This window comes from Monoraphidium neglectum (assembly GCF_000611645.1).
Source record: "Monoraphidium neglectum strain SAG 48.87 unplaced genomic scaffold scaffold01199, whole genome shotgun sequence".
Classification (NCBI taxonomy): domain Eukaryota; kingdom Viridiplantae; phylum Chlorophyta; class Chlorophyceae; order Sphaeropleales; family Selenastraceae; genus Monoraphidium; species Monoraphidium neglectum.
The window spans coordinates 1-15,947 of record NW_014012429.1 but is presented as its reverse complement, the minus strand read 5'-3'; the positions used below and the strand labels follow the sequence as shown (position 1 = coordinate 15,947).

At 63.2% G+C, this 15,947-nt stretch overlaps 3 protein-coding genes across 3 annotated transcripts; all 3 read left to right on the top strand.

The window, feature by feature from the left end:
• Positions 1-3,235: 3,235 nt before the first annotated feature.
• MNEG_7002 (SCP-like extracellular) lies at positions 3,236-5,648 on the top strand (the record flags this gene model as incomplete). The annotated part of the gene is made up of 7 exons (XM_014044527.1): positions 3,236-3,340; positions 3,563-3,821; positions 4,014-4,062; positions 4,242-4,453; positions 4,676-5,081; positions 5,325-5,406; positions 5,628-5,648. The coding sequence occupies 7 exons, from the start codon at positions 3,236-3,238 to the stop codon at positions 5,646-5,648; spliced, it is 1,134 nt and encodes a 377-aa protein (XP_013899981.1).
• A 1,343-nt stretch (positions 5,649-6,991) lies between these two features.
• On the top strand, positions 6,992-10,834 carry MNEG_7001 (hypothetical protein; the record flags this gene model as incomplete). Its single annotated transcript, XM_014044526.1, has 9 exons — positions 6,992-7,278; positions 7,654-7,774; positions 7,986-8,101; positions 8,376-8,504; positions 8,814-8,957; positions 9,239-9,328; positions 9,638-9,777; positions 10,032-10,240; positions 10,445-10,834. The coding sequence occupies 9 exons, from the start codon at positions 6,992-6,994 to the stop codon at positions 10,832-10,834; spliced, it is 1,626 nt and encodes a 541-aa protein (XP_013899980.1).
• A 1,010-nt stretch (positions 10,835-11,844) lies between these two features.
• MNEG_7000 (COBW domain-containing protein 2) lies at positions 11,845-15,875 on the top strand (the record flags this gene model as incomplete). The annotated part of the gene is made up of 11 exons (XM_014044525.1): positions 11,845-12,105; positions 12,187-12,268; positions 12,412-12,470; positions 12,866-13,004; positions 13,237-13,297; positions 13,574-13,637; positions 14,009-14,098; positions 14,276-14,422; positions 14,942-15,286; positions 15,644-15,691; positions 15,849-15,875. The coding sequence occupies 11 exons, from the start codon at positions 11,845-11,847 to the stop codon at positions 15,873-15,875; spliced, it is 1,323 nt and encodes a 440-aa protein (XP_013899979.1).
• Positions 15,876-15,947: the final 72 nt, after the last annotated feature.

The window sequence follows — 15,947 nt, the reverse complement described above, 5'->3', positions numbered from 1 at the left end:
TGGTGGTGGTGGTGGTGATGCTGGTTGCAGTGGCGCCAGCGCCTGCAGGCGGCAGCGGGGCCCGGTAGCGGCGGGCCAGGGTCAGATATGATGTCATGTCATTTCGACGGCTGCTGGTCGGCTCAGCGCAGGGCAAAAGCAAGGGCTGCTGGGCAACATCAATGCGTCCGCTGGCCCTCTTGCCACAGCAGCCCCCCAAGGTTCTGCTCCGGATGGTACGGCGTGTCCAACCACACCTGTATGTGCACTGTCATCACGGCGCTGTGGCACCGCGTGTTGACCGCGAGCTGCTCCACCAGCTCCCCCGCAGTGAGCAAATCCCATGCGGCCCGCCGCCTGCATAGCCCCTGCCCCCGCTGCCGCCTGACTGGGGAAGCGCAGGCACGTGCGCCGCCGCGGCAACCTCGTCCCACGCACGGAGGGCTTGCGACAGCGCCCTGCGCTCCTCCTCTATCGCTTCGACCCGCTGCTTGCGCAGCTCGTGGCTGTGCAGGAGCAACAGCACCTACTCCAGCGCGAGCATGCAGCAGGCGCTTGGCAACCGCCGGCATGGACGGCTGCGGTGCCTGGTGCCCCGGGGTTTCACATGGCAGCATGCATGCAACGCCATGCAGGATTCCGTGCGGCCATGGGGAAACCCGCAGGCAGCAACACGCCGTCACATGCCTCACCTGCTGTCTGGACCAGCGGGGAGCCCGGACGACCTCTTCCCAGAGAGCTAGGCCGCCTTCTTCCTGCCCTATACACGGCCGGCCACTTTGGTAGTTCTGCGCGTGAGCACGCGCCGAACGGCGCGTGAGAGCTTGGCGGAGCGTGGCGCAGAGGAGCGAGTCGGCATGGGTTGGCATGGCCTGGTGTGTTACGGCAAATCGTAGCCCAGCATGGGGTGGCATGGCACTTTGCGGCTGGAATGGCGGCTGAGAAAGCCTGGCGTTGAATTGCATGGTACAACTCGAGTGGCTGGTGCAGCCATGCGTGGTCGCATGAGCCACCGGACATCTAGGAAAGTTCGGGCACGTTGGGAATAAATGCTGGCGGGACCAGCAGCCCGCCCCTTACCTTGACAATCAGGTCAAAGTAAACCTCCGGCCGCCACAGGCCCAGCAATTGAAACTGCCGGACGAGCGCGCGGCCGCACTCGCACAGGCCTGCACGCGCGTCGCGACGCCTCCTCTCTGGCAGCCGGGCGCAACAGTCGAGCACTCTGAGGTGACGCTTGCCCTCCGAGATCAGGGCGTCAATGCGAGTTGCCGCCTTCTCAAACGTTACCGCCTTGGCTTCTAGAACCTCCGCCTCTGTCACGCTGCAAGGGGGGTGGCCAGTCGGGGGTTTGGCGCTTCAGCGACGACCGCCCTCGCGCTGCAATCCTGTTTATACCTGCGCGCCAAAGCTGTGCAGCGATCTTGCGTGCGAGGCGTGCGCAATGCCATGACCGCACCTGTCGAGCTGGAGGAGGGGCGCACCGTCCCGCAGGTGAGGGACGCTCTCGATCACGGGCGCCGCCTCCGCCCCCACCTCCTGCGGCGCCGCCCCTGCCGCAGCAAACAGTGCCTCGTGCTGCTGTTGCTGCTGCTGCTCGTTGTCGCCAGTCTCCCCTCCAAACCGGCGCCGGTGCGCGGCGGACTCAGTCAGCGCACGGTCTAGACGTGTGGGCAGCGCGGCGCGCGAGCGAAGCTCGTAGTTGCGTTCCCGCTGCTGCTGCACCTGCTGCTGCGCCGCCGCAATTTTATCATTGAGCTGATCAATCTGTTGCTTGGCGGATGGCCCGCGGTTGCGACATGCGCGAGCCAGCTTGCTTGGAGTAGCGATTCGAGGCGCATTATTGCCATCACCAGCGCAGTGCGACGCCGTCGCTGCTGGCGACGATGCTGTTTGCGCTACTTGCGCGGAGTCTGCGGGTAGGGACGCTTTCAAAAGTCTTAGAACGCTGAAAGCACTTCCGTTCACGGGTGGCATCGCTCCGTGTCAAAGTCTACCGTATCGACGGACACCGACACTCACACGCATTCCGAGCAAGTGGACGGGCACTCGTCTACACACTGTATCATCGACTCACACGGCTCGCGTGCTTCGATGCCATCAAGCCTGGTTAAATCATGTGTGCCTCATTGTCGCAGTGACGTTGCTCGTGGCAGGTCATCCAGCGTGAACATGGGGTGTGAGCGATGCAGCGAGAGCGCGGCACAGACCAGCACGACGGGCACCGCACGCTGCTCAATCAGGATCGCTTGTCACACATTTGATTCAACCCCACACCTTCCTTTTTATTGAAGGGGGGCTGCCATTGCAGTCAACCCGCGCACCTGATTTGTCATCCGCATGTCGAAGCTTTGTTCAGCACCGTGTCAGCAGTTCGGGGTCGCGTTGCTGCTGCGGGCAGCTGCATCATGACGAGCGATGTTGCCTTCTTTGAATGCGCGGCTGGGCTGCGCGCGGTGCGGCACTGGCGACATGTCAGCAGCCGCCCACTGCCGTTCACACATACTTTCCCTATGGTCAGACGCAGGGCAGTTGGCGGTCGTATTCTGCCTACCGTTGTACCCATCAGCTGGCTGCCCTCAATAATACGTATGCACACCAACTGGAGAACTCAGGCGTGTCATGCGCCGCACAGCGCTCCGCGGCGCATTGCTTGGATTGCATGCTCACGCGTTCGGCCTCACGCTGGTTGGGTCTGTCTTACTTACCCAGGGTCTGGGTTAATGATTTTCGGTGGGCTGGTCAGATGAAACCACAAACACCAAAGATGTCATACCGTTATGACCCTGTGACCGGCATAGGCAGCACCTGCACCAGGTTGTTTAAAAGTGCACAGCGCGCCCACAGCCCAAGGCAGACCGGAGACCGCGCGGCCGGCTCGCCGGTCTGGCTGGCGGCTCGTCACAGCTCCCAAACCCATGACCATGGGCAATCTAGCTGCCAAAATCAAGGCAAGTATACCTCCGTGGGGCCGCTCGGCCCAGTGGTCTGACATGTGAGCATCAAGGTGCCCCAAGAGGTGGCTTTGGCCCCAGCTGTCACCACGATTTCACCTGGGTGACAGCGGCCCCTTAAATCTGGAGGCCCTGCAGTATGGAAGGCAGTCCCCGCCCTCATCTGAAGGCATCTAGAACCCTAGAAAGCTCGTTATTCGTTTTGAACACGCAGCGTCTTTGTGCCCTCTGCAAGGTTGCGCGCGTGTTTCTTAGTGCGTGTCGTGCGGCGCTCCCCACGTTGCACGGTTTATATGGGAGAAATGGCGGGATTTTGGACCATCATCCTTATAGCGATGGCTGGTACGCTGCTGCATGGGTCCGTGGTTGCCGTCAGCGCCGGACGACGTGAGACCACGACTCAGCAGGTGCGCCCCTGCGTTCAGCGCAGCAGGCCGCCCTTGGCACGCACTCACATGACACGAGCCTTGTATACATACGCAGCTGGAAGCACGAGGACGGCAAACGTGCCTGGGGCGGATATCGGTCATGACGTGGCCTGGAACTGTCAGCCACACGACCACTTCCCGACCACCTTGTCTTGGCCTGGACAGCCACCGCGCCCCCTGCCATCTCATCGAATCGCACAGGCCTCCCTAAGACGCCGCGCCCTACTCAGCGCCGCGCAAGTGGACCCCGCTGCAGCCGGCGCAGCGGCCCCAGTCCAGGCGGCCCCCTCTGCGGCCGTTGAGGCCGCGCAGCCGTTCGCGGCGGCCGCCGTTGCAGCTGTCGGCCCCGCCGTGGGGGAGCCCGCCACCTACATTGCTCCCGGCGCCACCGCTGCTGGCGGTGCGGGCACCGCGGCGCTTGCTGCTGGCACAGCTGGCGTTGCGTCCTTCACCGCCGCTGGTGAGCTTGAGGGGCTGATTCTGAGCGCGCACGCCGCGCTGAGGGGTTCATCTTCAGTGTGAAACCCCATCATTTCCCATGGATTTCCAGGATAACCACTCTCGAGAAATATGCACGTAGACAGGTTGAAGTCGTGCGCTGGCTCATCGACCAACCAAACTCCCCACAACCGTGCCCCACTCGCCTCCACAGCCGGCCCGGCCACGGCCGCCGTAGGAGTGGTGGCCTTCACCCAGTGCTGGTGCGCACCCAGCGCGGCGGGCGGCGCGCCGCATCAGTGTTGCTGCTGCCTGGTGCAGCCCCAAACAGATTGTCGTCGCCGCCCAACAGCATCCCCCAGGCGCGGCTACGCCACGCGTCCAGGCCCCCTGTACTCCGCGTGCCAACGTGCGCTCCTGTCCAAATCAAAACCACCAACAGGTTCCTGGGAAGTCGGGTCGCGCTGCCGGCGGGCGACTACCCATCCCTGGCCGCCCAGGGCCTCAGCAAAAAGTTCATGTCCCTTAGCATCCCCACTGGCTGGACCGTCACCCTGTATGATGCGGAGAACTTCGCCGGCCGCAGCACCACCCTGACGCGCACTGACGTGTGCCTGTCGACCTGGGGCAGGAAGGCGACGTCCCTTAAGATTGGTGGGTGCAAGGGGGAAAGGGATGGCGAGGGCTTTTTTTGTGACGGGCGTGCTGTACACATGCTCCATGGTTCCTCCCAAGCCCTGGTCGGGTTTTTCGGGTTGTGGGGTTGCTGGCTGATCGTGCAACAAGCAGGCTTGCTATTGGGAAGGGACGCTGTTGCGGCGTGTTTGTAATGCTGGCAGGCCTTGCCTCACCCCACCCACCTGCCGCACCTCGCAGTTGATCCCAACAGCGCCGGCGGCGGCGGCGGTGGTGGCGGCGGCGGCGGTGGTGGTGGCGGCGGCGGCGGTGGCGGCGGTGGCGGCGGCGGCGGTGGTGGCGGCGGCGGCGGCGGCGGCAGTAGCGCCATCGAGTCAGACCTACTGCTCCAGGTCAACTCTGCGCGCGCGTCCTCGGGCCTGAGGGCCGTCACCATCGACCCCCGGCTGACCGCCGCCGCCCAGGCGCACAGCGACGACCAGGCACGCCGCAACCGCATGGGCCACGACGGCAGCGACGGGTCAACGTTTGACCAGCGGGTCAAGCGGCAGGGGTACACGCTAGGGTATGGCGGCGAGAACGTGGCGGCCGGGTACGACACGGCGCAGGCCGTGTTCCAGGGCTGGATGAACAGCGCAGGCCACAGGTGAGCATTGCGACTCAACAAGTCCATTGTGGCCAATGCTAGCTGGGCTCCACGTGCCCAGGACGGACGTGCCGCGGGCCCAAATCATGTGAAGCTGCTACGGCTGGCCGCATTGGTTCCAGGGTCAGCGTGCCGAGCGGCCCTAACCACTGCCATGCGGCCAAACCCTGACTAGCACTGTCTCGCGCCGATCTGCCTCCTTCTGACTACTCCTGCCGGGTGGTTTTTTACATCGCTTTGCAGGGCCAACATCCTGAGCCCAAATTATGTCAACATGGGGGCAGCTGCCACCAGGTCGGCCTCCGGTACTTTGTATTGGACACAGGTGAGCCAATCGGCAGTAACGCCTTGCTTGGGTCCTATTGCCAGGGAACAATGCCTGCCAGTGGCGGCACTTTCTGCTAGGGTGCAGTCTCCCAAAGGGGTGCGGCGTTTGCACAGCCGCGGTTTGAAGCTGCTGGGGCTGACCCTTTCTGGCCAGCAGCAAAGTGTGCTCAACATTGACGCCCCACCCTCTGCAAACCTCCAAACACCCCTTACAAACAGGTGTTTGCGTCCCCGCTGTGACGGCATCCCCCAACGTGTCAGACGCACGGCTGCGCCGCCTGCTCATCAGCGCCGATTTCCGGGCTGCATACCCCCCCATGCAAGCTGCTGGCTCGTCGTGCGTCCCGGCACCGCCCCGTCACGTATAATTCCTTATACATTATAGCTTTGCAGATGCGCATGCCTGATTTCATGCGCCTCATCTGCATATAAGCCAACCCATATGCACACATGCCTTTTGCTTGGGTATAGGAGCAAACAGACTCAGCAGCACAAGCGTGCAACCCGCATGAACACGGCCAATCAAGTGCGTGCTTGCCGCCGTTATGCGTATTTCATTTATTACCTTTGGCCTTTTGCATGACAAGGACTCATGCCTCAGGCATCGCAGCACAAGGCGTGCGCTGCGCCACACCCCCCACGCGACGCGCCGCATGCACGCCGCATGCTCTCACGCCAGCTGATTTTATTGGTCGTTGCCCTTCAGGCAATGCGCATGAGATCCGCCTCGACGCCCTCGACGCCATAGGCCCCTTTTATTCGTATTATCCCTCTGCCTGCACGCCCTGTTTTCAGGTGGCTTGCCCTTCAGTTATGCTTGCATGCCTGCCTGACGAATGCTGGTTCTGCACATCTCGCCTCCCCCGCCTGATGCGATGGGCGAAGGGCGACTCGTATGCGGCTCTTCAGAGCTTAATATTACTGATTCCTTATCTGCGCTCTTTACCGCGGGGCGCCACGGGAACCCTGACCCCGGCTCTTGACGTGGCCGTGGGTGGTTGACCGACTAACCTGCGCTTGCGGCATCAGGGCCCCCGGGCAGCCCAGGCGCAGTTGTTGTTTGGGTGTGCGACCCCGCATTTTGGAACGCGGATTGCGCATGCCTTTCGGCCTCACATATGCAGGCAGGGCGCTTGAGACAGTGGCGGGACACAACTTCTGCCGACATCCACGGGCTGCGGCAGCTTGCCAGACTCAGGGGATGTGCTGCCGCAGGCCCCAACACGTTTTCATTTCCCAAAGTTACAGCTGCCCATGTAATTCCTGACCCCTTGTGGCCTGCAACACATGGACGGCCGGCTGGCAAGTCGCCCTCGAGCCGTAGGCTCGGCACCTGCCCGCTGAAGAGTGGGAACCTGGTGAGAAGCTGCACATACTGTAGCAGCAGTCACACACATTATCAAGCGCTCTGAGGCAGACCAACGCAGCCAAACAGCCTCACATATTGATATGGTTGTGCTATTACCGAGCCCGAGAATGCTTCGGCAAGCTAGCCGTCCCATCAGCTGATGTCTCGGGCCGCGCGGCATGAATCCGGTGCCCACACCAAAGCTTTGGTGTAAAATACAAGTTTGAAGATAACAATGGCGCCACCCAGACACTGGGGGGCGGCCGCAACCGCGGCGTCGCCACCCCGCAGCAGCTCGGTCATTGCCTCGCTGGCTCCGCTCGCGCTGCTACTCCTGATCGCCGCCGCCGCCGCCGCGCACGGCGCCTCCGTCGCGCTGGGAGCAGCGGCCATCACGGTAGACACGTCCGTCGTGCTGCTGTTCATGTCTGACATCGACGGCGGGGAAGGCAGCCAGTGCGCCCAGATGGCGCGGCGTGCAATGGAGACCAACGGCAGCACAGTCAACTTTGTCGTCACCGGGTGAGAGCAGGGGGGTGACGGCGGCGCACGTCTTGCAAGCAGCTAGTGCGGTATGCAGGACGCGAGGCGGCGTTGGGAGCGATGCACAGCCAAGTGGTTGCAGGGAAGCTCGGCGGGGTTTGATTTGCAGACCAGCACATGGATAGGAGCAGCAAGGATGTCGCCTAGCGCCTGCCTGGTAGCGCTCGGTCTCAGAACCGCCATCATCTCCAGGGCCAGCAATTTGTGAAACGAAGGCCATTCTTTTACAGGCCAGTACTTGTTGTCGGGTGCGCCGCCTGCTGGCAGCTGGCAGCTCGCACTCAGGCAATTTCGAATGCTGTTTGGTCCAAACACGGCATTCAGATGCGAGCACCCATTCTCCAACGCGACCAGGTACTACCGGACAGATGGCAACAACCGCATGACTGACCTGGGGTACCGCGAGGCGGAGCGGGACAGGGAGCTGCGGCAGTACACCTACGACACTGCGTACCGCCTCAGCAGCGGCCTGACGGTGGGTCATGAATGGGCGATCCATGTGCAAAAGAAAGTAAACGGGGGTTCTCGATGGATATGTGAGAACGCACTTGTGCAGCGGAGATGCACGGTGAGCAAGGATTCAACCCACGTTTTCACCTCTGGCCGTACCCAGCTGGCGCCCACGTTGGCCGCTCACCTCTGCATCGTCTGGGGCGTGGCCCCTCGCCCCCCCCCCCCCACGGCAGGCCTGCATGCAGCTGGTGGTGTCGCGCGGCTTTGGCCTGGCGGTCCACCTCCACCTGGACGACGGCGACGAAACGGGGACGTGGCGCAACGCGCTCGATTTCGACCCCTACACCAAGTGCGGCCCCAGGCAGTGGCCGTGCACATCGCAGCGCTGGCAGCAGGCTGCTGATCACAACAGCAGGGGCCTTTCCACATCGGGGCCCGCATCACAGGGACCTTTGTTTATCGAGCTCAACATCCTACAAACGCAAATCCTGGCAGCCTTTCAGCCCCAACAGCACAAGCCTGCATCTCAGCAGCCCTTGTTTCCAGGCGGCTTCTGCAAAACCCCCAACCAGCCTTCTCGCGCCACACACCCGTGTTCCACGTGTGTTGCTTTGGGCACGCAGGTTTGGCGCGCTGTCATACTGGGACGCGCTGGTCAAGCCGGCGGCGGCGGCGGTCAAGGACGCAAACTTCAGAGGGGCGCCGGTGCTGTTTGCCATGCAGGCGGAGATGGGGGCGACGCTCTTCTACTCGTGAGGGCTGAGGGGCTGTGAGGGCTGCCCCCGAGGGGCGTGAGCAAGGAGCGCTAGGCAAGGCAGCTTATTTGCATGGGTACCCGGCTGCTTGCCGCACGGGTGGAATGTTGATGTGACAAAGGCCTGCAAGCCTAACTTCCAAGTCGTTTCCTTTGCAACAGACCTCACACTACCTCGCAGCACCTCCTCCTTCATACCCCCACTTACACACGCACGCACGCCACACACGCACCCACACACATGATCACACACACATGATCACACACACACACACACATTCCCCCTCTCCCTCTTTTTTCCTCGCAGTGCGCGCTCCTACCGTTCCATGATCAAGCAGATCAAGGGCGTCGTGTCAGAGGGCGGCACCCCGCCAAGCTCTGTGCGCGTCGGCGTAAACCTCAACTGGGAGAAGATCTGCGGCTGCCCCGGCAACGCCATGGCGTCGACCACGTGAGCTGCAGCAAAATTACTGCGTCATCTTGGGAGCAAATTTGTGATACGCAGCCTGACCTTGTGGCCGCCTGCAAATGACCATGAGCCGCTCTTTGCCAGCCAAAGCGCCTAAAATTCAAGCTGCTGGTCCGACGACGGCTGGAAAAGCCTCGTCTGGACGGCGGCATCTGCCGTGATTCGCAGCACCGGAGTTATACAACTCCCTCCAGCCCAACCCCCTCTGTGACCGTGCAAGGTCTGACACGCCCCGCCGCCCCGCTGATCCCCCACGGCCTCAGGTATTATTCTGACGTTCAGGCCAGGTGGCGCGAGGTGACGGACTCTGTCAGCCTGGCAGACGTGCGCGCCCTCTTCAGGGCGGTGGACTGGTGAGACGGGCAGGGGCTAGGGCAGGGTGGGCGGGGAAGGATGGGATGGCAATCATTGCTGGCATTGGACGACAGCAGAAGCGCCCCAGGAACACGTGGATGTGGTCCATCCCTGGCAGCTGCAGCCCGCGTCTACCCACCCTCAGCACAAGGGCGGGTTGGGGCGGTTGCTGCTCGCCATCGGGGTGTGGCCAGCCGCCGCTGGGCCTAGCCGCGGCGGCTCCGTCCTCTTCCATCACGGCCGAGCGCGCCGCACACTATGTCGCTCACGCCCCGGCGTCCTGCAAATAAAACGACCTCGTAAAACAGGATCGGCGTAAGCGCGTACGCGGGGCTGCCGGACAGCCCCGGCCCTGCTGACCTGGAGGAGAGCCTGCGGCGCGTCGACCGGGAGCTGCGGCTGTTTGGGCTGGACCTGCGGAGCCTCAATAAGGACCTCGTGTACTCGGGTGGGTGGTTGGCGAGCGGGTGGGGGAGGGAGACGACAAGGACGGCCTTGGATCCTTTTTTGAGGCTTGCGGGAGAGCCCACAATAGGATCGTGGGAAAGAGGTCAGCGGCGGAGGGAGGTGCGTTGTCAGCAGAGTGCCTCCCCCGTGCTGGCGGACGCTCTCCACGCATTTGTTCCAGTCATTTCGCCGCCACTACACCTTGTGATGCCGTGCTTTGAACCCTCGGCCCCCCACCTGGCGCTCACACTGCAGAGTACGGCGTCGGCGGCGGGGAGACCGCAGATTACAAGACCCCCGCCCGCGACTGGCCGCACGCGGCGGCAGCGCCCTACTGGGGGGTGGACGGGCGGTACGACCCGCGGTCAGACCCCTGGGCGCGGGGCGGCAACAGGGCGGCGCTGCGGCGGTTCTACAACACCACCCTCCAGTTTGCTGCGGCGGGGGGCGGCCCCAACTACAAGGTCAGGCGGCGCCGGCGCTGCCTCACTTGGGCGGCTCCCCTCCTCCCCCCTCGTAGCCAAACGTGTCTGCCATGTCAGGCGTGCAGGAATCAGACAGGCATACATACTCTGGCTTCAACCACCCCTTCCAGCCATCAGCCACCAACTGCCGGTTGTCAACCGCCACCAACCGCCTCTGGTGCACGCCTGTCCACCGCGCCGCAGGTCAGGGCGATTTTCCTTTGGAGCATCATCTCCTTTGACGTCACCGGGGTGCACTACCTGAGTTATGCCAGGGGCGGCACCGCGGGCGGCGCAGCAAACAGCAGGGCCGGCGGGGCGCCCGGCGGCGCCGCAGGGGGGAGTTACAGGGACCCCGTCATAACCGCGGCGATCCGGCAGTACAACTCCGCCGTCAAGCGGCTCAGGGCGGCTGGCGCGGCGCCTGCGGCCCCAACTGCGCCTGGCTCGCCCGCGCCAAACGCGACGCTGCCTCGCAACAGCACATCTACCAATGCAGGCGTTGCGCTGGTGCCTGCCTTTCGGGCGGCTGGCATGCCGGGGCTTGCTGCAACTGCAGCCGCTGACGCTGCTGCAGCGGTGTCTCCATTGTAGGCCAGGGCCGGGCTGTCGGGGCCGCGCAGGTTCCACAGTCAGCAAGTAGATGTGGAGGCTTTGTATGGCTGTGCAGGACTGTGTATGTAGGGTATTGATGCAGGCGTTTCTAGACCGCGTCATGTCATATGTGAACTGGGGCAGTTGCCACCCAAATATGGGCTGCTGGTCAGAGCTGATTGGTTGTTTTAGCATAGTCCTTTCGTTGTGTCCCTGTTTGTAGTTCGCCCCCGCTTGGAGGGCTGCGGGGGCAACGACCCCTAATTTGCAGCGCTAGACCCTTATTGACCCATCAGCGCAGATCTATGGTCAGCTTGTTTCCCCCACATGCTGCAATCTGTCCGCTTACGCACTTGCAAGAGCATATATTGGCGGCTCTGCTGTGCTGCTGGCTGGATTACAATTTCCGCCGTGCGCCCACCTCCCAAAACCAACGCTAGCACGCGAGCGCGGGAGCTCCCGCCCGGCGCTGAAATATTGCTGCCGGTGTGCATGCGCGTGTGCACCGCTGTGCGCTGCTTAACAGCGGCTCGGCTGCCCAGAATTGTGCTCGGCCCAACAAATGATCGGAAGGCGCCCTCTTGCAAGCGTTCAGTTTGCTTCAACCCATTGGCACACCCATCTCAGCCAGGAAGCTGGCTGCGTTTTTCCTGGTGCGGCTTCAGGGTGCAACTCACCAGTACCACACGAATTGTAATGTCGAAAAACGAGGCCTGTTGAACAGATGAACGAGCGTACTCGCCAAAGCGGATGCTACGCCAGGGGCGGCGGGGCGGGGCAGGCGGCCGGCTCGGGTGCTGCGCCGGCGAGGCGCGCCTTGTTGTAATGTCGAAAAACGAGGCCTGTTGGATGGTGCCGCCGTCTGCACACGTCACCGGGCGTCACCGGGGTCCAGCTGCTGGCCCAGTTTCTGGACCCAGATGTGCTTGATCAGGTAGCAATGTTCATTTACTTTCGAGCGCCGCAGCTTATCAGCCACGCGTCCAACACCCTTTGAAAGCCCAGCAGCAATGGCGCTCGCCCAGCGCGGCATGGCGGCTCGCCGCACTGCTGCTTCGGCCTGCACGGGGCCTATGGCCATGGCAAGGGCAACACCGATGTCAATCGGGCGTGTGCATCACATTGTCAACCGCGCCGCTGAGAGCTGCACCCGTGCGGCAAGGCCTGTCGATGCTGCCCGGGGACCTTTCTTCGCGCCGGCGAGGGCCGACCGCGTGGTCGTCCGTGCTGGAGAGCACCTCGTACCCAAGGACGACCGCATACCAGCGACGGTAAGGTCCATGAGCAGCGGGCGAGTGAGTGGGTGATTGGAGGCCCTCTCATTTCACCCTGGCACGTCCGCGGCCCTACAGGTCATCACGGGCTTCCTGGGATCCGGCAAGACCACTCTCCTCAACTATATACTGACGCAGCAGCACGGCAAGCGCATTGCGGGTGAGTGCAGCGCGTGCGCTGCGCCGCTGCACGGGCGTGCTCCATGCACTGCGCGGCCGCCACGCGCGTGGCTACCAGCCACGCCGCCCCCGCCCTTGCATGCAGCGACAACACACCCTCTGCTATGCCAACAACCGTCGCAGTGATTGAGAATGAGTTTGGGGAGATTGACATTGACAGCGAGCTGGTGGCGAGGACTGAGGTGCGCGGAGGAATGGGGGATCGAGAGGCTCACATACCCCATTGGCCAGGGCGAACGGCGGGCTAAAGTCAGTTCAGGCGGCAGTAGAAGCCGTGGCGGCAGCGGCGGTGGTGGCAGCGATGGGGGCAGTAGGGTGCACACTTTCGGACGATGCCAGTGGTGATGTCGGCGACTGCCGCCGCCCGCTTCGGCCGGCTGGCGGCGGCTTGGCGGCGGCGACGCATCCGAAGGCGCCTGAATGGAAGCTGCCAGGCGCAGGCGTGCAGACAGGATGCGGACGCGTAAACTCGAAAGCAGCGCGGCCACGCTTCGGCCGCATGCACACACGTGGAGCCCGTTCGGTGCTTCCAGGCCGCTGCTCACGCTTCGGTGGCCTACTCCTCCCCCTCCCCCAGGTGCTGGAGGGGGGCGACCAGATCACGGTGCTGTCCAACGGCTGCCTGTGCTGCACGGTGCGCGATGACCTGGTGGCGGCGCTCAACAACCTCTACAACCGCCGCAGCGAGTTTGACCACATCGTGATCGAGACCACGGGTGCGGCGCGCCCACGCTCCTGCCGTGCTGTCGTGCCGCCCTTGATGCCGCCTCACTGCTGGCGTGCTGCTGTATGGTTGCGGCAGACCTGCAAGTGTGGCTCCCACAGTACACTGTGGAACGCCGCGCACCGCACTGCGCTTTGAGGCCGCCACAGCACAGTCCAACACGCACGTTGACCCCCGACTGCTGTCCCACACCTCCTGTTTCCTCCCTGCACCCCTCATATCAGGCCTGGCCAACCCCGGCCCCATCATCAGCTCCTTTTACATGGACAAGTCCCTGCCTGACAAGTGGGTCTTGCGGTCCGCAGTTGCCTGTCAGTGGTTGGCGGTGGGCGGTCGGTTTTGGGGTCTTGGCATTTGGCCAGGCGCGGAGCCCTGCAAGAGCATGGGCTGGTGGGGGATGCGTACGACGGGGCGCCGCTGCGGCTGTGGCCGTGGTCGCGCTGGGCAGGCTGTATAGTTTGTGCTTTGCAGGCACCCCTCCTGGTGCAACCACGCGCTTTCGCACGCCTGCGTCGATGCACGTACTGACGAATAACGTACTGCGTGTCTCCCCACATACAGGGTGCTGCTGGATGGCGTGGTGACTGTGGTGGACGCCGTCAACATCAGCCGCCACCTGGACCAGGTGACGCGCAGGCCGTGCTAACTGGGCGCGGGTCGCGGGCCGGTGCCTCACGCTGCTTATGGTGGTGGTTGAACGCAGTGGGAAGGGCTGATCAGGGAGGGGTCGGAGGGGCTTGAGCGGGCGCACGAGGCTGGGTGCAGAAAGAACGGGCATTGGGTGGCGCAGGATAGGGGCAGCTTGATGGCACAGGGGGCGTCACCCTGCCGATGCGTGCGTCGCCTCCCTGATCTGCTGGCAATTGCTGAGTCGACGCACACACCAGCCAGCACGAGCACACGCACACACACGCGCGCACACACGCGCGTGCACGCACACACGCACCCACAACACACACTCACAAGCGCTCTGCTCACCATCCCACCCACCCCCAGGTCGGCAAGGCCAGCAACGAGGACGCCATTAACGAGGCCATAGAGCAGGTGGCCTACGCGGACCGCATCGTCATCAACAAGACAGACCTGGTGGGGGCGACAGCGCCGTCAGGCTTGGGTGGCTGGGGCAAGGGATGCAATGGGTGCATACGCGTCTTTAGGACTTTGTGTATCGCGCTCAGCGCAGAAAAGGCTCGCGGCCAGTCGCCTCCAAGCGCTTTTGCGTCCTCAGCATGACCGCGTCTGCCACGCTCTCGCGCGCGCCAGGTCAGCGAGTCGGCGGTTGCTGAGCTGGAGGGCCGCCTGCGGACCATCAACACCCTGGCGCGCATGACGCGCGCCACCAAGAGCAAGGTGCCCCTGGATTACGTTCTGGGGGTGGGCGGCTTTGACCTCGACAAGGTGGACGAGCAGGTGGGGGCGCGCGCCTATGTGCGCGTGTATGTGTGTGTGCGTGTGTATGTGTGTGAAGTGATTGTGTATAGTGTGGGTGCATGAGAAAGAATGTGTGTGTGTGTGAGAGTGACAGGGTGTGGCTGTTGTTCCTTTCCAGCATGCTGCATCCCTTCTTGAGGGGCGCGCGGGTCGACGCGTCGGGTGCCATGGTATTCGGGTACCAACAGCATTCAGGCGACGTGCACGGATGGGGGCAGGGGGAGCGAGGAGTGTTGTGCGGGCGGATTTGCTGGCGCTCCAATGAGTAAGAGTTGCGCTCTCTCTTGTTGATCCAGCCCTGACATTGTTGGTGCTGTCTTTCGGACTGTTTCTAATCAGGGGAGCAGGACGCCGTGCGTGCCCCGGCTTTCCGCACTTGGCAAACAACGTTCAGGCCGCCTGACCAGCGCCCTTTCGTCGGCACCCGTTCAACAGCCCCTCACTCACCCCCCCTGCGTACTCGTTCCCATCCCTGGCATGGCTCCCTTTACTTTTCAGCTCGCGCCCAAGCCCAGCAGCAGCCACAGCCACAGCCACGACCACGCACACGGCGAGGAGTGCGGCGCGGGCTGCACCAACCCCAACCACAACCACTCGCACGACCACGGCCACTCCCACGCCGAGGCTCACAGCCACGCGCATGGCGAGGAGTGCGGCGCAGGGTGCACCAACCCCGAGCACAACCATTCGCACGACCACGGGCACTCCCACGCCGAGGCGGCGCACAGCCACGACCACGGCCACAGCCACGACCATGTGCACGGGGAGGATTGCGCCCCGGGCTGCACCAACCCGGACCACGACCACAGCCACCACAGCCACGCCAAGCTCCACGATGACAAGGTGCGGCTGGGCGCTGTCACAGGCGCCTTCATAGGGCGCGGTTGTGCACCTGCGCTCTTCCTGCACGCACGCACGTGCTCCCGGCCTCAGTTTCGTGAGCCTTGCCCACACGAGCGCAGGGCCGGCAGGTCCGCTGCAGCTGCGGTGTTTGTGTGGGTCTCATCTTGGGTCTTTGTGGCTGCAGAGCGTTGATGCCCTCATACAGCATCCCCGGCTTATAGCACGCCCTGTCATCCTTGCTCATGTTGCAACCGTTCTCTCTAACATACACACTGACACTCAACACACACACACTCATGAAACACACAACATACACAACCAGCAATACGCACACACCCCACACACAAACACACCCAGGTGTCGAGCCTGTCATTCTCTGTGGAGGGGGAGATGGACCTCGACAAGGTTGGGGTGGGGGGGTGTCGGGGGGTTGGGGAGGGGGTCATGCATGCTGGGCTATGGGGTAGCAGTGACATATCGCGCAGGAGTGATGTTGATGGCTCCTTGTGGGTGTCACGCGGTGGTGCACTCGGATAAGAGACGGGGCGCCACACGAGGGCAGCATCACCACCTGGACTCCAAGGAGTGACCAGCGTTCAAATGCATCGCATACCTCCTCACCTATGCTTTCTTTCACGTTGTATCCGTACCCACCTCGCTC